At 38.9% G+C, this 20,841-nt stretch overlaps 2 protein-coding genes across 2 annotated transcripts; both read right to left on the bottom strand.

The window, feature by feature from the left end:
* Positions 1-1,719: 1,719 nt before the first annotated feature.
* LOC103379974 (phospholipid phosphatase 2) lies at positions 1,720-17,132 on the bottom strand. Its single transcript, XM_008311725.3, has 7 exons — positions 16,988-17,132; positions 16,729-16,813; positions 5,029-5,180; positions 4,675-4,937; positions 4,330-4,387; positions 3,402-3,578; positions 1,720-2,580 (listed from the first exon to the last, which is right to left on the bottom strand). The coding sequence occupies exons 2-7, from the start codon at positions 16,787-16,789 to the stop codon at positions 2,422-2,424; spliced, it is 870 nt and encodes a 289-aa protein (XP_008309947.1). The 5' UTR covers positions 16,790-16,813; positions 16,988-17,132; the 3' UTR covers positions 1,720-2,421.
* A 74-nt stretch (positions 17,133-17,206) lies between these two features.
* Positions 17,207-20,723, bottom strand: spmap2 (sperm microtubule associated protein 2). Its single transcript, XM_017033403.2, has 6 exons — positions 20,318-20,723; positions 20,177-20,238; positions 19,729-19,786; positions 19,265-19,391; positions 18,890-19,049; positions 17,207-18,729 (listed from the first exon to the last, which is right to left on the bottom strand). Exons 1-6 carry the CDS (start codon positions 20,380-20,382, stop codon positions 18,488-18,490), a joined length of 714 nt encoding a protein of 237 aa, XP_016888892.1. The 5' UTR covers positions 20,383-20,723; the 3' UTR covers positions 17,207-18,487.
* Positions 20,724-20,841: the final 118 nt, after the last annotated feature.

Here is a 20,841-nt window from a genome sequence, read left to right as displayed (position 1 = left end):
TTCCTTCTGTAATGTGAGCACTTTCCAGAACTTCACTAACTCGCCTCTTATTTCAAAACATTTGCCCCATCCTCCCAAAAAGTTCTTTTTCAAAAAAAAAAGAAAAAAAAAAGCACTTGAATCCCAGTACTTTTCTCCTTTTCCCTTCTTCCTGTCTGTTTGTTGTTGTATTGAGATTAGACTCTAATATACTGAGTGCGGGAACCGATCAGTCCGTCATGCGCACTCTTTATAGTGACGTCAGTCTGAGACCCTTATTGGCTAAGATGAATGCTACATGTTTTCCGTGAAGGGCAAATTTGTATACATGAATACATGAATATATCAATATACATATTTTTAAAGCATTTTTGTATGTTTCAAAGCTGCTTTTTAATGTGTGTGTGTGTGTGTGTATCATGGACTACTTAAGTGTTTGTTGTGTGTGTGTGTGCTATATAAGCCTGCAGTACGAGAGGCACAATGTTGTATATCTTGGTTTTTCTTCTACTTTCTTTCTTTATCCCTGTAATACTTAATATTTCTGTTTTTTGTTTGTAAATGTGAAAAAAAGAAGAAAAAAAGGCGTGTTCATGAACAGTCTCCTTAAAAAAACATGTATAACTGGGGCAAAAGAAAAAAAAATCTGTAAACAAGCAACTGTGTATTCTAATGAGATGAATCGACATTCTAGCAGTAAGGAAGCTTCTCTGGTGCCTTACAAATAAAAGATGTGATTGAGGACTTGAGGTCGGTGGTCTGTGCATTTGAAGAAAAATAACCAACAAACTTTTGAGATTACAGATGAGGTACAGATTCAAATACTGATTGGTAATTGTTTTATTCTCCTTTAGCATCCTATGCTATGTTTTAGCCACTGGCTAATTCTATTGTTGTTACATTTTGGCCTTCTATTGTTACTGTTTTTATGCTGCTTGGCTAATTGAGCTGATCGGATATTAAAGATACATTTTCTGATTGACTTTAAGCTCTTGCTAATGTTGAGCAATTCCTTGCTAGCTACTCTATAATTGTACTTCAGAAACATCAAGTCGACCAGTTCACTGGATTTGTTTCTGGTTTTTCTGACTTCCCTGGAGTTTTTACCACAGAGTCATTTCAAATTGCCTTCATTCATTTTGGAAACATGAGCTGATTTGAAGTAAAAAAGTGAAAGTTGAAAACTAATCATATGAAGACAACTTTGATTAAACCGAAAAATAAGTTTATGGTTGTCGACCTTTTATTCAGGAAAAGGAATACCCTCTGCAGTCTTATCAGCCTTGATTTATTTTTTTTTTCCTGTTTGACGTGTTCTATCTGCCTCATTCCTTTGGCACTGAGGAATCCCATGGCTGTTTAAACTGCAGGTCCAGACATGAACAAAACCGTCAGCGTGTTGTGCATCCTTTTCACCAGTGAGGCCAAGAACAGCACACTGAAAAAAACGTAGAATAAACAAAATCTTTTGTCCCATTTAGCAACATCCTGGCAGATATTTATGGAATAGCTCCTTGAAAACAATCGCTACCAGAAAGGCGTCATCACATGATTATTTTAATTTACAATGATGTTATAAAAAGAAGAGGGTTAGGGACGGTGAAAGACTGTTGGGTCCATGTCTTGACTTGATAAACAAAACAGAAACAAAAAAAATCTTGGTTTGTTTCCTCTTTCCTCCTTTTGTCCATGTATTTTAAATAATTTGTCTTTAGAAAAAAAAAACATTCAAATCTGTCGCCTCTTCAAAAGTGTTTACTGTAACATCACCATCACATGACAAAGTGGTAATAACATTCTCTAAAGGCACAAATTTATTACACAAACTAGTTATAAACACAATAGTAAAAAATATGTTAGGACTATACATTTGTGTTAGAGACAGATCTTAAAAAAAAAAATAGCGGCCAGAATATTAGGTTCCCAATGGTACGTAGGTGTAATCCAGACAGCATTTGGAAGCTGTACCTAAACAAAACTAGCCGCTGACTGTGGACAGAACAGACATTATAGAAGCAATGCTCCAGTGTAAGTAAACTTAAAGAAAAAAACAAAACAACTTTGACAACATGCAGTCCTTATGTTTTTGTCTTTTTTTTTTATATTGCCAAATTCTTAAAATCTCCTGTAACCTCTTTTACTTCCTTCTCCTGGACTCAAAATAGAAAAAAGAAAATTTAAAAATACACATATTTCTACTGTATTCAGTATATATGAACATACACACATCTGCACAAAACTCACTCCACACCCCTTACACAGATCACTTCTTTGTTGTTCCGGGGTGTTTTCTTGTTGCAGAATTCCATAAAAGAGAAATGTCTGGCGTGAAAGTCCAGCTAGTGGTTATTGCAGTGTCTTAATGTTTGGTCACATGACCTCGGGTGGTACGGGCGAAGCAGCAGGGTAATACAGAGCAGCAGCAGCAGCAGTGACTGTCATCTAAACAGCTCTGGAGAGGTTGTAGAGGTTCCCGTGCTGACGCTCCGGCCTGGGCTGAGGGTTAGGGTTAGGTTTGCGCTCCAGGCACTGGATCTCAGGGACGTCCGATGGCGTGCAGGGCGCAGATCGCTGCTTAAAGAAGTCGGACACGTATCGGACCTAGAGGAAATGGAAACGATTAGAGAGATGGATGCTGCCAGGTTTTAGTGGTGAATTATTCTATATACCCTAAACTGTCTTAAAAGATTGGTGTCCATCAGGAGAGACATTTAGCTATTTTAGCTATAGCTAATTATGCTAAATTGTTAGCATTATTTAAGATTTTTTTGTCTTTTTTTCTGGTTAAATATTTTCTTACCACTACAACTTACGACCTATGCTAGCTATCCCACCTACCTGTTCTGTGTATTTTAACTAACTTTTTTTTTTTTTACAAAAAATAATTCAAATGTTTTACCAAATTATTTGTTATATTTCTGGCTAACATGCTTTATCAGTTAAGTTAAATTTATATTTTTTATTTATTTATAAAAAAATAATTTTGTGTGATTTTGTGTAACGATGCAGTGCATATGTTTATCACTTAATTATAGTCTTGAATGCAGCAGGAGGCACAGTTGGCCCTCAGGTGTTTTAACATTTCACCTCCTGTTCCCTCGCAAACTTTGGCCATAGACTCAAAGGTCGTCAGTTTACTAACATTTTGTCCAAATATGAACATCTTTTGAGGACTTTAAAGACCTGTGCCAAGCTTCATTTTTAGAAATTCCTTTTGTTTTTCATTGGTAAAACCCGTACTAGTGTGGATCCATGTGAGTGAGCAGCAGGATCACCCTGTTCCTCAGGTTTACAAATGAGGTACACAGTAACCGTCACAGCAAAGCAACACTCTCCACGTCCTGTGTTTACACCTGGAAGGGGTTTTCAATTTAGTGCAACAGCAACACCAAAGTCACACAATGTAAGAAGAAAATACTTACATTGAGGGTAGCGATGAGCGCCCCCTGCAGCAATCCCACCAGTACGTCACTCCAGTGGTGTTTGTTGTCAGAAACCCGTGTAAATCCCACGTATACAGCAAACGCCACCAGGAAGAACTGGATGGTCGGTCTAACAAGTCGTGTCCACTTCCCTCGCATCCGAGCCTGGATGTAGAGCTGAAAGCACACACACACACACACACACACACTTAGAATTTGAATAAAAACCTGTTTTGAATATATAAATATTTAAATACTGCTCAAATATTTTTTCTGGCTAAATTCCACGTTCTTATGACCTGACTTAGTTTAACTTAGCTAACCCTGTTAGCTAAACTTGAGCCTTTTATTTGACTCTTAGTTAAATTTGTTGGCTAACCATGTGTATTTTCTTAGCTATATTGTAGCTACTTTGGTTTAACTTTGAGCTTTTTTTTGTACAACTTTAGGTTACATTTGATGACACATTTTGACAGATTGTTGGCGATTCTGGGTGTTCAGTAATGTAGTGCAGCTTTTCACTTTTTCTTTAGCACTTTTTTTTTCTTTCACTTTAGCTTTAGCATGCTTCAGGCTAACAGCTATTACATTGTCTGCATTTACCAAAAAATGCTGTTTAGTACTAACAACTTTAGCTTTAAAAAAAAGATGAATCACCTTGATTAATATCTTTGCCCCAAATACATTTGTAAACATGTAAGCACATTATTCAACATTATGTCAAACGTCAATATAAACTGAAACATCTGTTAATTGTGGCGAGATCCTGCCCTCGTCTGTCCATTGTGTAGAGTTTATCGTTAAAACAATGACGTTTTTGAAACTTGAGTTTCGTGTCCACGTCGACCGCCACCTTCTTCTGTTTTCAGTCACTTGTAGGTGTTCTCTGTAAACACTCATTTTTTACAACCAAATGTAGGACACTCACCGCCAAAAAGAGCATACAGTACATCCCGAATGACGAGTGGCCGGAGTAGAAGGACAGCCTGGGGAGATACAGTGGAACATTCATTCATTGGTAGAGAGTGAAGTTTTTCAACTGAATTCATCTGTGCAATTAACCCATTCAGAAAAGCCATCCATTTAAGCTAGGCTAAGCTAACAGTGTCTATATAGCAGACCTTTACTCAAACACATTTTTTCAGCCAGCTAAAGCTCAGCTTATAGCTAACATACCATGTCCTAGCTTAAACATTCACTTAAAAACTGAAGTAAACTCGCTGTTAACAGTTCTTCAAAAACACAACGTATTCGTCTGAATGTGAGCGCTCACCTGGATTCCGTCACGTCGCGAGGATTCCCCGTACAGCTGATATTTAACATGTAACCATTACAGCTGTCTGGTTTGCACACGGCTAAAAAGTTCGGGCGTGGACGACCGATGGTGAACTTGGCCAGGTCGGTCAGGGACTGACTGACAGCCGCTCCAAACAGGTAGGTGCCTACCACTTTGTAGAGAGCGGACAGGTACTGGTTAAAGTGGGAGTTGGAGTGGAGCCGTTTGGTGTGAACCAGATAAGCTTCTCCAGACGTGATCTGTGAGGAGAGCAGAGGCGACGGCTTATCTGTCTACTGGTTTCTAATGGTTACTGTCCTGTTGTTTTTCTGTTTATTGTCATGGACTCACTATGATAATGGAGCTGGAGATGGTGACTGCAGCCATGGTCCCATGGGATATGGTGTCCTTTCGATATGGTAATGCGATGCTCTTGTCATCGCAGTCGATTCCTCTCTGGAAAGGCTTGAAGGTCAGTGTCAGGATGGCTGACGGCAGCGCCGCTAAAGACATTTGGAAGGAAAACAAGAGTTACATCAAAAAAAAAGGTTGACATCAAACTGTCCCTGGTAGTTACTGTGACAAACGCAGAGGGTGTTTTCGTTACCCAGTATTCCTTTGGCCCATTACTTGTGATTTTTGTTGTTGTTGTTGTTAGCATGCTAGCTAATTATCCTACAGAGCAGACAAATGTAGATAAACAAAGACAGAATCTGGAGCATTTTTAAATGTATTTATTGACTAAATTGTATTTTATAGACGCTGTAGGACAGCTGAGGAAACTGAGAACCAACCACGGACCTCTGACTGGCTAAATAAATGTGTCGTCAGTCAAGCTCAAAAGCAACAGCTTCACCTTCACATTTAACTCTCTATAGGAGGAACTGCCTGTCATCATGGAAGCCCAGTTGATAGGCCAGAAATGACCTTTGACATCAGGGCAGTTTGTACACCACAAGGGCCTGGGAGCTGAGGACTGGAGCAGGACACACAACAGACCCAAACACGTGAGCAGATAAAACGTGGTGCACAACAAAAACATGTTTTTGTGACGTCAAACACTCTGAGGTCTAGGTATGTGTGTGACCCAGAAGTTTCTGGACATTGTTTGGGCAAAACCTTTTGACTCTTGGGCCACAATTGTCCTAAAATTGAACAGGGGGGCCGGGTCAGGAGAAGAGAGATGGAGCGTTGGTGTGAACTAAGATAAATGACGTGTAAAAGTCATGCATAAAGGCTAAAATGCTTTTATCATTTTCTACGCCCTCTATTGGGGAAAAAAGGATATTGCAGGGAAAAGGCAGAAGTATTATATTGCATGGAATAGGCAGAAGTATAATAATACTATAAATAAATTATATAATTTAAAAAAGTTTGGTGGGCCGGATTAAAAAGTAGAACGGGCCATATCCGGCCCGCGGGCCTTAGATTGCCCATGCCTGGTAACGCACTTTAGCTATTTTTACCATCTTTTCACCAGTTATATCTAATACTCCTCTGTTCTTTCTGTCATGCAATTCTTTTAATTGTCAGGTGAGTAACAATCAAACACGTACACTCGTATTTGTGCAAAAAGAACCCCCTCTCCCTCCCACATCGAGTGTGTTTGGTGTCAAGAAAGACAGCGGACCCCCTCCCCCTCATCAAGTGTGTTTGGTGTCAAGAAAGACAGCGGATCCAGTCGCTCGTCTTGTGAAAGAAACACAAACGTGGAGCGGCAGCACATAAAGCCGTCTCTTAAATCTGAGCAGTGAACAATGGCACAATTCCGAGGCGTGACGTCAGGAACTTTCTACGGTACGATCTTTAAATAGTTTTCCTGTTTTCACTGAACATCTGAAGCTAGCCAAAGTGAGCCGTGGTTGGGCGAACGGTTGGATAGAGCTGTGTTTTTATAAGTCGGGCCGTATTGTATATTTATGAGGTCATGGTTATATGAGGTGCTCTCCAAAAACAGATCGCTTCCTTCCTCAGAGTCTGTGAGACCAAGGATCTGACCTTTAACAAAAACGTAAAGAAAACAATGTCACAGACGTGACTTGCTAATTGAGACGAGGTCATTCTGCCATGATGTCATGGATGTGACTACAAGACCTTTTAAACTAAAAGTCCAGAAGATAAACACTGAGGTACAGGTGTGAACATGTTGTGTTAGCTTCACGCCCTAAAGACAAAAAAATTAAAACCATTAAACTAATTATACTATTTTTAGGATTTTTTTTTTGTGCCAAACTATTTACATCTAGAAAGAGAAACCAGCTTTACAATCAAACTGACTTCACTATGAACAAGTCCAAGTCCAGATTATGACGTCAATCAGAATTTTTTCGTCTTGTGAATGTTCAACAGAATGTTCTTATTTGTTTTCCTTCTACTTTATTGCTTCCCCTCAGTAATATTCGCCTCCTTTCCTTACTTCCTGTCTTTCTTCTCTTTCTTCCTTCCTGTTCAACTCAATACTCAGTCTCTGAAATCATACCCTCAAAGCAGGAAAAGCATTTAAAACAGCAGAAAGTTCACCTAAAACTTTAGGTTATTTCTGGATCATAATTTTGGACCTTTTCTGTTAATTTGTAGCTATTTAACCTTTAGCTACACCTGGTACTTCATTTCAGTGATATTTTTGCCCACTGTTGTTTTTATATAGTTATATTTTGTAAAGTATTGGACTGAAAAGACTTTTTAATAGTTTAAGCTAACTGTTAGCTCTTTTGGCTAACTTAAGGTTGTCTTTGATTAAAACATCTGGACATTTTGGTTGATCTGTAGAATTTATTGTCAATTTTTTTTAGCTTTTCTTTTTTTATGTTTTGGCCATTGTAACCATATAAATCTTGGCTAAATCCTTGCTAACATCCATCGTCGTTGGATAAACATTTTGAAAACTTATCTTCAGTTTTCGCAGCATTTGCTGTTTTGTCCACATGCATGTCTCCATTAACTCAGCCTCCTGAGGTCAGTGTGAGTGAGCCGTGCCCATAGATTATGTTAAATGATGACGTGATAACATGAGAAGAGAGGAGAACTTCTCTAACGACTTCTCTAACTGCCGGATGTGGTGTTTGTAATCTTCTGCCACAAATTGGTTTTGTAAATGAGCCTCTTTCCTCCAGTAAGAGCTTTAATGGTCATTAAATAAACCCCATCAGAGCCGTCCTCTGATCCACACGTCACACAGTTCCACTTTGATGTGTGAGGCCGACTATTGTTTGTTCTGCTGGGTGCAAGGACATCATTGTGATAACACAGCTTAGGCGCTAAAGCTGCTGCTGCCGCTGCTGCTGCTTGTGCTGGTGGCGGCAGAGGTGAAGCTTTTTTAAACAAACTCAGTGGGATTACGCTCCCACGTCCTCCTATAGATTCTTCCCTAATATCTGAGCTGTTTTATCTGCTCTGTTGTTCCAGATGACCGCCTTTGTTTTCACGTTGTGTGGAATGTGTGTAGGTTTTTGTTTTGTCATGACCTGACACACCGTGGGCTCCATCCTCTGAGTTTGTAAAAACTTTCAACATGAACTCAAAGCTTTTCTGGCTAATGATGAAGAACAATACAGAAAAGGTCCATTTTTAGCATTTTCCTATTATTTTGGCTAACTCCCAGCTATTTTTTTGGGGACCCACTGAACCTGTGACATCCTCCCACAGTCAGACTTTATTTCTCTCTGTTTATTTGGTGACCTTCACATTTTGTTAATATTAGTCCAAATATTTGTTGCGTCACAGCTAATAATTACCAGAGGACACATGTTTGCAGTAAAAAAAAAAAACTTTTTATCAAATTTTGTGATATTGTTTTGCTTACAGTTTGACTAATGAATCCTGACTTTCTGTATAATTTAATCCTTCCCTCCCATGGCCTTTCAAAGTCGCACAGTTCTTTCCAAAGACACAAACAAACGATTTTCTGCTGATCTTTGAGCGTCAGTCCACAGGAGATACAGTAGAAAAAAAAAAAGGAAGAAGGGAAAGTATTGTTTTACTCTTTCACAATCTCCTCTGGAAAGAGCGCTCCCGCGATTTCTCATTGAGAAAATAAACACTGTGGAATCTCGGCATTAGAAACGAGGGCGACTTCCCCTCTGATATGTGACCCGGTCCAGAAGCAGGAAGTGTCCCTGGTACTGTCCTTAAAGACCTGCGGACGATGTCCACTGAGGTTTACAGCGGTGGTGTAGGCGAACATTTGTTTGAGGTCTGTAATGTTGAAACCTCCACAGTGGGCTGTGAGCTCCGCAGGTCTGCCGGGTGACCTCTCAGGGTGTTAGCTAACAGGGATTCGTGACCCATTCCCCATCTCACACCGAGGTGCCCGGATAAACCAATATTGAACTTCTTCTGTTTATTTTGGCAACTTTTTTTAGACTCAATACGAACAAGGACGTTCTGTCCTGCTCTACAGAAAAATGGCTTGTTTACAGTTTCTGCCATGGATTACGTTGGTGCTGTTATTGTGTTCAGGGCTTTTTTTTTTTTTTTTTTTTTTTTTTCCCCAGTAGGTTTAATCTCTACAAAGAAAGTTCATCACTTCCCGTGGAGGTTGGGGAATTTTCCTGGGAAAGTCCTGAACAAAGTGGCTCCAAACTTTTTTTTTTCTCCGTCCTTTGGAGGGACAATTTACTTTGAGTTTTCTTCCTGTTAAAGAGACGTTGATTTGTTTCCTCTGCCGGGCTGTTTGTCTCAAGAACATGCATCTCACAGAGGCAGTAGATTTGGTCAGTTTTCAACAACTACAGTTCATGCACTACTCTGGATATGATTGTGCTGACGGCCATTTTACAGCTTGTTCTTCCCACAGGAGGACCAATCCTAGCCAACTTCAAACAGGCCATATCTATATACGCTTTAGTGGCCACTGTAATGATTTGGTTTGATACTTTACTCAGAAACATGTCGAGCCAGTGTTTTTATCTCGACAGGTGAAAGGTCAGCAATTTGGAGGTATTTTAACATCAGGAACAAAAACAGTTGCAAGACTTACTGTGAGATTAGTTACGTTATGATACTAGAATAAATAACTCTAACTATATATACTATATATACATATACATATATATATATATATATATATATACATATATATATACATATATATATGTATATGTATATATATATATATATGTATATGTATATATATATATATGTATATATATATGTATATATATATGTATATATATATATATATATATGTATATGTATATATATATATATGTATATATATATGTATATATATATATATATATATATATAAACTTTTAATAAAACACCCGTAGACACGCCTTAGCGCTGAATACTCTGGAGAGATGAAGAGTCCACACTCTTTGTTGCGTCTCATTTAAACTACATTTGTGTTGTATCCTTTCCACGTTGAAAGCTCTGCTCACTTTCCGTTCAGCTGACTGTGTTAACGATGTAGAAAGTTTAATTTATTACTTGAACCCCATGTTAGTTTCCTTGTGTTTTGTTTTACTGATTCATCGTCCGATGTTCCACCAGTGTCAGTTCAAAGCTGGAACTGACTACAGACGTTTCCTGCGTGGTGTCCTCACTGTGGTCGGCCAGGAGGGAAAAGTGATGGCGATGGTCAATCAAATACAGGAACGGTTCGTCCTCTCGTTATCAACTGCCATTGTGTCTGAGACCCGACTTTAACCACACACACACACACACACACACACACACACACGGTCATTTTCACACAGGAATGTCAAGTCAACACTGTCTACTTGACTTTGACACTGGTTTGGCAAAAGCTGACACCTGGTGTGTGTGTGTGTGTGTGTGTGTGTGTGTGTGTGTGTGTGTGTGGATGCCTATTTGCTGGAAAAGAGTGAACTACAGGAGCCGTGTGGACGAGAGTGTAGTAAATGTATGAGGATGACCTTTGGTCAGGGTTACAGTAGGATCCTTGGTGCAGTGAACAAGAGTGGCTGGGTGTGTGTGTGTGTGTGTGTGTGTGTCTGTGTACAAAATGAAAGCTCAAACACTTTGAATCTGTGGGAACAACAACAACAGCTGTTTTCAGTCCTGCTCCATTATGCACTGTAAACAAATTCGGAGCCTCTTCACTTCTTCTCTTCAGCTTAGTTCCTCTAAAGTGCCTTTGACTTCAGCCAAATATTAACTCAACGTAGAGACGTTGTCTGTTTGAAGCAGATTCGACCGGAAATACAACTGCAGTGATTGGTTGTGTACTTGGAGACCAAGTGATCAATAATTCAACAGTCGACTCTTTTAAGGGATCTCCAAGTTCTATCATCCATCCATCCAACCAACTTTTTTCCGTTGTATTCTTAACCACAACAGTTAGCTTTCCATGGGTATGAACGCGAGGCTCTGTCCACTGCATGTGAGCGCCTGTCTTCAGACAGCATCTCCCTGCTCCGCTCACAGACACCGGAACGAACCGTCACCGAAAAAAGGTCAAACGGCTCTGTTTGATTCGAACCTCCTGTTTCCTGTTGTTTGGGTCACGCTGCAGGCAGAGGAAACAGTGCGTGACCTCAGCGCTCCGAGCTCTGACAACATTTTCATCTTCTCCACAATGGTCCCGTCTGCACATGGAAATATGTTGGCGAGCCGGAGACCGACCGAACGTCTGTCAGGAGGAGCCAGTCCAGCTGCGGCTGCACGTTCCCACCTCAACCACTGATGGACACAGATCCACGGCCTTGGTAGGAGCTCTGTTGGAATCCATTGGAACGTACGAATCATAATAGAGCATCTGAAGGACCATGAAACGGAAGTGGGAACCAGGAGATCTATTCTGACCTTTTGTGTCGATGCAGAGTCAGCAAATGTCTGACGCTGTTGTGGGGTTTGTCTGTGGTTTTGAAGTCTTCTAATTCAGTCGTCCCTACAGTGCACTAAGAGTTTGTTCATCACTTTGAAAGTCCAGGACAGATGTTACAGTTTCACCTGAAGAATGTTAAGGCACCTCTCTGGGCCGACTACAACAGCACTGACAAGAGTTGAAACTGTGTTTCCCTGTATTTGCTGGTTCAGGCGGTCCATCCATATATAGATATAGACTATAGAACAATCCACAGCAACGACCTAAGCCTCTTGACTCTTTGTAAAGTAAATATACAGTAAAATAATAACTGAATCATATTTAAGGTTAGTTTGTTGTTGACTTTTGTAGTTGTTGCTGGACGTCTGTGGACGTTCTCACCGGGTCATTGACACTGACGAGCTGGAAAAATATCACGTAGAGTAGAGAAGTGCAGAAGTTAAGCTTCCAGGTTCACTGACATTTAAACCATTGTGAAACTACAAGCTGTAAAGAACTGCGTGTTCTCGTGACCACTCTCACTTTCACAACCGCAGAGGAGGACATTTTTAATCGTGCTCTTCTGCTGTGGTGAAGGATGATGCGGGTGTGAAGATGAGCCGACAGCACAGAGGTGGAACAGAAAAAAAGAAACACTGAGCAGATACACTACAGTGATCTGCTATGATGTGAACCTTCAGCACATTCCTGCCATATCACACACACACACACACACACACACACACCCACGTGCACTCAAACCTGATGACAGTTTATTCTGCTCACACAGATCAGCAGATTCTGCTCCTGCTTTTATAGTAAGTGAAAGTAAATCCTCAAGAAAACAGGTGTGAAACAACGAGAATTTTCTTCAAACTCTGAACACGTATTTCATTTTGAATCGATTTTTGAGCAAATGTGAGACAAATTTTCCTTTGTTTTGTTATAATGAAATACAACGCTGGACTGATGACTGACGTAAGACACTGTCGTTTATTTGTTGCTCCTGACCATGTTGTAAAAACCACTGTTTCTTACTTTTGTAAGGCTTTAATTTGAAACATATTCTAAGATTATTTAACGTTCTGTTTATTAATTATGTAGGAATTGCATGGGAAATTAGATTGGATTACATTAGGATAGATTAAGTCAGATTAGGATGGATTGCATTGGATTAGATTTGATCCAGTTAGAGTATTAGATTAGATTAGATTAGATTAGATTAGATTAGATTAGATTAGATTAGATTAGATTAGATTAGATTAGATTAGATTAGATTAGATTAGATTAGATTAGATTAGATTAGATTAGATTAGATTAGATTAGATTAGATTAGATTAGATTAGATTAGATTAGATTGTATTGGATTAGATAAAGGTAGATAGTAGATAAGATAAAGGGTATTAGGTTGGGTTGGATTAGATTAGAGTAGATGAGATTAGACACCATCTGAGAGAATGACAGCAGATTAGATAGGATTAGGGTTAGATAGAATATGAATAGATTGGTTTAGAAAGGATTAGTTTAGATTAGAATAGATAAATATATAGATTAGATACTTTTAGATTGGATTAAAGTGGAATGATAGAATTTTAAGGCAGATTCACTCTTTACGAATATTAATAGTCTAAGAAGGAATTTTGCACTGACACTTAAAAACACACGACATTAACACAAAATTACCAAATGCTTCTGAATTTCCACACTACTACATTTTTAGATTTATCATCGTCATGGATGCCTCTACACATGGAACAACGCCTACAGAACAAGAAAGCAACTGCTGACACACACACACACACACACACACACACACAAATCAGTCGACAAAAATTTACAAAATGTTCAGGATTTTGAAAGAATAATTTATGACTGACTGCTAGCTCACAGCTTCAGACTGTGACGGTGAGAAGAAACAGAAGCTTACTCAGCCAAATACTTCATCAGCTCTTAGTCATTAGTCATTAATCATCACATGTTCAAATAAATCCTCTACTTGATTTCACAACTGCAACCTATCTGAAACACTTCCTCCCGGAGGAGTGCTGAATTTCCTTGAAGACATCATGGAAAAAGAAACAATTGAGTCATTTTTTCAAAATTCAGTTTAGGACACAATTATTCTTCTTTCAATCTTTCTAGTGTAAAAAAAAGGGGGAGGGGGGAATGGCCTTTGTTTTTGCACCTGCAGGCTCAGGACGAGGGTCTAAAACAACCACGAGCCTAAATATTCTAAGAGAAAAAGGGAGCTGTTACCAGCAGCAGTCATTATCATTCCTGTCAGTCACCAGATGGGTCCAAAACCATAGACCTACACACATACATTCAACTTCTGAAGCATTCCCCTGAAGCCTACTTCTAGTTTTCAGTTCACATTTAACCATCACGGCATCACAGAGCTCAACCAATGCCGTCTCTCTCGCTTCCTTTTTTCCCCCCTTTCCTTGTCGTCTTAATGTCGAACTTCACACAGATGGAAAAAATATGAGCAACAGTGACACAAAAAAAGTTAAGATGTCGGCTTTGTGTCATCTTCAGAGAGGTGAGCAGGTCCAAACAGGCCCAGTTGGTCCCTGTATTGTGCTTCACACACACACACACACACACAGGTTTACAGAAGACAGGGCCCCACTATCCAGAACAGGATTTCTACTGTCACACTGAGAGATTCATGGTCAGTGATCTTTGCTCTTCCTCACAAAATAAACCAGAAATATTTTGACAGGAAAAATTAGAGGGACAGAAAGAGGGGCCTCCAGCTGTCGGAGGAAACAGAAATGTGTAAAAAATGCAAAAAAAAAAGAAGAAAAAAAAAAGACAATGAATCACCACTGACATAAGTACATACACAGGAACGACACCAACGCGCCAAAAATGCACACATTGTGGTGAATCACCCAATAAACGTGTTGTTTGTGACGGTATTGGGGGAGACTACCGTTCTCATAAACGTGTTTAAATTATATATTTTTGCCTCACATTAAAGGATATAAAGTCAGAGTTCCTGTTTACATTTACACCTAAACATAGTCTGATAATGCATAAAAAATATAACTGGCTAAGAGAGGATCCTCCCTACTCTCTAATGTGGTTAATATCTCCATTCTCGGCTATTCCTTATCAGATGATGACTCCAACTGTGGTAAAGGCAGTCTGTAAGGGCAGTCTACCTGTCTGTGTCCTAATTAGACTTTTGCCCTAATTGTGCTTGATAATAGATACTTGCTGCCTATGTCAACCCGTCAACAAGAGCCTCAGAATAACAAGAAGTAATTTGAATAATGCAACTAAGACGCAGTGTATTCATCTAAAGCTGTGTCGTCAGATTATACATGTATTTATACATGTATGTACATGTATGCATATATGCAAATATATATATGCATGTATATAGATGTGTGTATATATCTATACATATGTAAATATATGTATATGTGTGTATAACATACAATATGTATATATATATAAATACATACACATATATTTTCAAGTATATTTTCAAATATGTACATTTTTTTTCGCAGTGTGAGTAAATAACATCGTGTCTATCAACAGTTATTATGTGGACGATAAATAAGGTGGACTTATTAGATACATGATGTGCTCCATCCTGACCATGCGTTAAATCGTGTTAACATTTTTAATCTGATGAATTTCACAGATGAATTATTGCTGACGCAGTAATTTTATCAGCCTAGATCCAGTTCCTTTGGTTGTCATGGTACAGTAGACCAACTACTGACCTTCTCCTTTGCCTCTTTTACGCTAACATCACCCATGTTCATGGTCACTACGACCATAAATCTCTCTGAGGTCTTCCTGTTTCCTCCATCTCCAATATGCTTCATCCAACGTGTCCACTATCCCTCCTCTACCTTCTCCGCCATCTCTTCCTAACATCATGTCCATCTCTCTGTCCAAACACATTGACCTTAGCTCTTCTTCTGATCTGCTCATTCCAATCCTGGTCACTCCCAATGAAAATCTCAGCATCTCCACCTTAAAAGCACTCCTGAAGCACGGCACTAAATCAGATTGTGGGATGTAAACACATCTATCCACAGGCTTGTCCACTCGTCATAATCTAAATATCCCGACGAGGTTATGTCTGTTTGAATGTAAACATATACAGATGTTACACCACGGTTTTACTTGACTCTCACACAGAGTTGGGAAACACTCGGTGTGACCTGTTTGAACAGGATAGGAGCTAATGATGACGCGCCAGGTGGTTGTGCTCCTCACGCCGTACGATCACTGCCTCAGACTCTGTGCTGCTTTTGTAACTGTGCGTTGTGCAAGTTTTGGATGAGATTTGCGAGTTCGTCAACAATGTTTGGCAAATTAACCCATAATAATTTAAGTCATTACGGTGTCTCATCTGCCTCTGCTAAGTGTGCTCTTGGTGCAGGCACAAAGGCATCGCTAGCCAACCAATAACACTTTTCTAAACAGAATATAATAATTTTTGATATTCGTACACTACGGACGACTGTTTGGCTTGAACATTAGCTATAAAACAACATAACATAACTTTACTGTCTCCATTTAGTGAAATGCCAAAGGAGGCACTCTAAGTGGCCACTGCTGCATTGGTACCGAATGCAAAATGTAAAAGACATATATATAGAACCATATATATCATATCTAGCATCAGAAATATATATTTTATAAACTTGTTGAAACGGTTTCCATTTACATTCTGTACTGTACAGGTTTTCATCACATGTCCATAGAGGTCCATGTCTTTCTAGCATACAAAAATAGACCTTTGAGAGTGACCTCAGAAGTAGACCACTCCACTAAACGATATACTCAGAGAGGGGATAGGCCAGGATCTAGTGCGATCATTGACGTTTTTAGGCCTGGACATAACACTCAGGCATCACATGTCCAGTTTTTAGGCCTGGACATAACACTCAGGGGTCGGTCCCTGACCCTAACCCTGTGTTTGGGTTACTAAGAGCAAATCATGTTAAGGTGGGTTGCCCAGGGATACAACGGCATACAGCTGGATCACAACTTCTGGTATGAAATACTGATCTACATCTTGTATTTGCATAAACACCCATGGAGAAAAAAAAGACAACACAGCATTACAGCTCTATAAATCATATTGTGTTAGTGTTGGGCAACTCTGCGCGTCACTGTGCAAACTTTTAACACATGTCAGTGTTTTCAATTTAGTGTTGGAGGATTGCATTAGAGATTTTTGTCAGGGGAGAAAGTAAAAGGAAAAACATAGAAAAGTTCAAATGAATAAATACACAGCAGAAACTCACCCACAAAGACGGAGAGAATATCCACCACGACCAGGATCACCTTCTTTCCCTGCCAGCTCATGTTTACTCCTGCGATGACGTTTCACTTTCATAAATACAAAAAAACGTGTTTATCAATTGTTAGAATGGTTAAAATGTTCTTTTCTGTAAGAAACGCCTGAAGAAAGAGGCAAATGAGTTGTTTTTAAATCTATATATATATGTACTTCCAGGAGAAGTTGTTCTTCCGGCTCTTGTGTCAGCGAGAGTGTGTGCGTACCTGCGTGTCTGCGCCGCTCTATCAGGTGAGGAGTAGTCCGGTGTTGCGATTCGTCTGGTTACCCAATCAATGTGGTTCCCATCCGTTTTCACGTGTGACATCCACAGCCCGCCGCTGCTGGTGTTGATTGTTATAAGTCCCTGCCCCTGAATGAATACGTCGTCACAATTTGCGACGTATGGTTTAAATTTGTTTGTTGTTTCTTTTGCAACGTAATTGTTTTATTTAACGCTACGTAACACACACATATAAGAGGCGTTAAAAGTTCATAATATGACAACAAGGAATAAGGTAACGTACGAATTTACATTTAAAATACCCTGCTCTCTTTTTCACTGTGCTAACCTACTAGCATTTTTTATTTATTTCTTATGACGTCTATTCCTTTTAAACGTCTATGGCTTTGATTTGAAAACGTTGTGTTTTCCTCAGACAGTTGACTACAAGTAATTCAACTCAACGGAAATGTAGTTTTAAATAATTTCTCGTAAAAGTATCTCTGTTTGCGTGTTTATTTCTACTGTTAACCAAAAACAGAAACAACGTTTTACTGCAGTAAAGTGTTGGACAATCAAATCTTAAAAATGAAAATATCTGCTTACAACAACATTGAACAAGTATACATTAAATTAACAACGTTGTCTATTTTCCTTATTAAATAGTCTCCCATTTAGTTAGACCTTTTAGGGAATGGAACCACTGTTCACCCTAATTCACTGTTGGAAATCAAATAATTACATTAAACAAATGGATAGAACAGTTTTATATTAATGAATTACACATCACTGGCGAACTAAATATATAATGTATAATAAATTATAACAATAATAAATAGACCCAAACTAATCTTACGGTATTTGTGTTTGGTTTGAAGTAAGAATATAGGTGAAACATACGGGCATTTTAAATGTTTCAACTGTAATGGTTTAGTTTTCCCAAAAAAGTAGAAGAAAATAAATTGAACTAAATAATTAGATTAAAATCACGTAAAAGAGTTAAAAAAAAAACAATAAAATAATTCACAAAAAACACCACAGATAACGTTGCTGAAACCTTTGTCTACAGGGCGGCGCCAAAAGTCAGATATCGTTAGTAGAAAGAGTCTTGCTGCTGCCCTCTTGTGGTGTTTTTGTGTCGTCTTCATTAACTGGAAATGTGACAAGACTTCTTAGAAATTAACCACACTAATTTTAACGGTATGTAAGACAAGGTTGGAGTAGAAGGAGTGATGAGAGGAGGAATTAGACAAAGTCAAAGTCTTCTGACCTCCTCTCAGTCATTGGCTCTGTGAAACTGGAGGTCCAGAGTCCAGAACTCACCTGTGCTTCAAAACAACAATAATAATTTCTGTTCAACACAATGGAGTCACAGCCCTTGTTTCCCTTTATTCAAAATAAAACTCATTGTTCCATATCTGCCAAATGATACAGATAATCATTGTTAATGATGGCAGTGACGTCACATCCTGAAGTCCACATCCATATCTATTCTCCTATTCTCCTACTTTGAACTACATTTGCGAGGCAGAGGCAAAGAGAGTTCCTGTATCCTGGAGGAGGCGCTGGCAGAGCGAGCCGCTCTGCTAACAATGTAGGGATCGTATCCTTCAAATAATCCCTTCCTCTCCTTTGGTACAGAGAGCTCCAGAAGTCTCAGGCTGGCTTTGCAGCTTCTGGCTGCTCTAGAGACGGGCCAGCACGGAGAGCGCTCCCCTCCACACTTTGAGTGGTCCTGCTTGGGGGCTAAATTAGAAAATATTATCAGGTCAATGATCAGGTCAAACTGCAATGATTGAACTGAGTGTTACACAATAGCTTTCTTTAGCCTTTTGATAACGTTAGATAAATCTACTTTCCTAACTGTTGAGAAAACATGACTGAAAAAAACATGAAAACAACTCACTTGACAGCAGCTCTATGTGTGCTGATGCTTTGCTGGATGAATGTTTCATGGATACAGGTCTTGTTTTGGGGCCTGAATCATCTGTAGTTGGCCTTCTTTTAGGCTGGGCAAGATGACAAATTCTTGTCGTAGCCACTGCTGTCTGTGTCGCTCTGTTCAGCTGCAGTTATATCAAAAGTTGTTACTGAAGTACTACATTTAAAAAAACCTCACAAAAACTGACATGTCTGAATACTACGGTTATTTGGATTACTCAAAAAGACTGAAATTAGTTAAAGGTTTCTGGTACCACTGTCCATGCAAAGTAAATCTTTATTAACCCTTTAAAACTTAGATTTAACGTCATATGTTCTTGTGTGTACTGGCGTTACTCACAGGAGCCAGCAGAGGGCGATCCGGCTCCCAGCCAGCTGCAGGTGCCCGAGGTCGAGCTAAGCTACACAAGCGCTGGGAAGGAATGACTCTGAGAGCCCATTCACTCACCTCCCAGATGGGAGAACGTCTAAAGAAGGATATGGAGCGAGAGTTAAGGTAAGAGCAGAGGAAAAGTCAAAGAAAGGACTGTTAGATACTGAAACATAGCAGGATAATAACAACAGGTGTTGTTTTATATATAAAACGACACACACTTACCCATATACATACATATATGTATATGTGAATATATGTATGTATATACAGTATAACATGTATGCATATGTAAATGTATATATATTTACATATATACCTACATATATATATATATATACAGTATATACATATATGTGTGGTAGAAACAAAATACAGTTCTACAGGGAAATTCATGCCAGTTCATCAGTAATTACATCAGTAATATTTACGTGACTTCAGTGTAGAACTTTTTACTTCTGCATAACTCCAACCAACGAGGGGTTAATTCTATGTTGGGAAAATAATATAAAAAAAACTTTATTCTTAAAATCTTCAACCAAATAATGACATAAAAGGAACAGAAAGATGGTTATTCACACCTACATATTTTATAGTCAGTTTATAATCATCTTAGCTGGGACACAACCCCACGACCTTCTTGCTACGAGGCAACAGTATTAACCACTATTCCATGCATTTTTAAGCATGCAATTGAAGCTTCCTTTTTGTTAGCAATGCTGTATATCAGGTTATACCTTTAACCTTAATTCAAATGAATGTATTTGATCTACAAATATTGCATAATTCAAAAGATCATCCTTTGTTTTTTACACTGTTGCATCAAAAATGGTTGACCAAACGAGGACCCAAATAAAATAGAGTGAATAGGACACCTACCAACTTTGGTTGTAGGTTCAGTCTTCTCAGATGGCAGTTTATCCAACCAATAAACTGAACGACTGTGAGACAAAATAGAAAAGAAGATGATTAAAAAAAAAGCAGAAGAACTAGACAGAGGAGTGTTTCTGTCAGTCCTACCGGTCTGGACTTCTAAGTCGGTTCAGTTTAGGCTGAGCCAACTTCTGGGTTCTGAGGGACGCCATTACAAACGATTAACAACAGAGTTGTCACTGCCGTTGTTGCTGTTGACACCTAGTGGTTGCTGGGGAGTCATGTGACGTTGGACTTACCCAAAGATCGTCTATGCATGGGCGAGTGTGTGTGTGTTTGGGGCAAGCAGTAGTGGTGCTATAAATACCACACACCAGCAATGTAAGGAAACTGGTATATACACATATATGTATATTGACATGGCGATGGTGCCCAGCCCTAAACTCTCCCTCTCTCTTAAAATAAATATTGATTAATCACTTAGCTGAGGATTAATCATGACTAATTGATATAAATCAGCATTTCTAAATATGACCAGAAAACATGTTTCATGTTAAAACATGTTATAAATATATACATATACAGTATATATATGTTTGTTTATCTATATCTATACTGTTTATTTATACAGACATTACCATTTTTTCTAGTTAGCCTGATATTTTCATTAA

The sequence above is a fragment of the Cynoglossus semilaevis genome, chromosome 1, assembly GCF_000523025.1.
Source record: "Cynoglossus semilaevis isolate Cse_v1.0 chromosome 1, Cse_v1.0, whole genome shotgun sequence".
In the NCBI taxonomy this organism is placed as follows: Eukaryota; Metazoa; Chordata; class Actinopteri; order Pleuronectiformes; family Cynoglossidae; genus Cynoglossus; species Cynoglossus semilaevis.
This window is presented reverse-complemented; position numbering and strand designations above follow the sequence as displayed.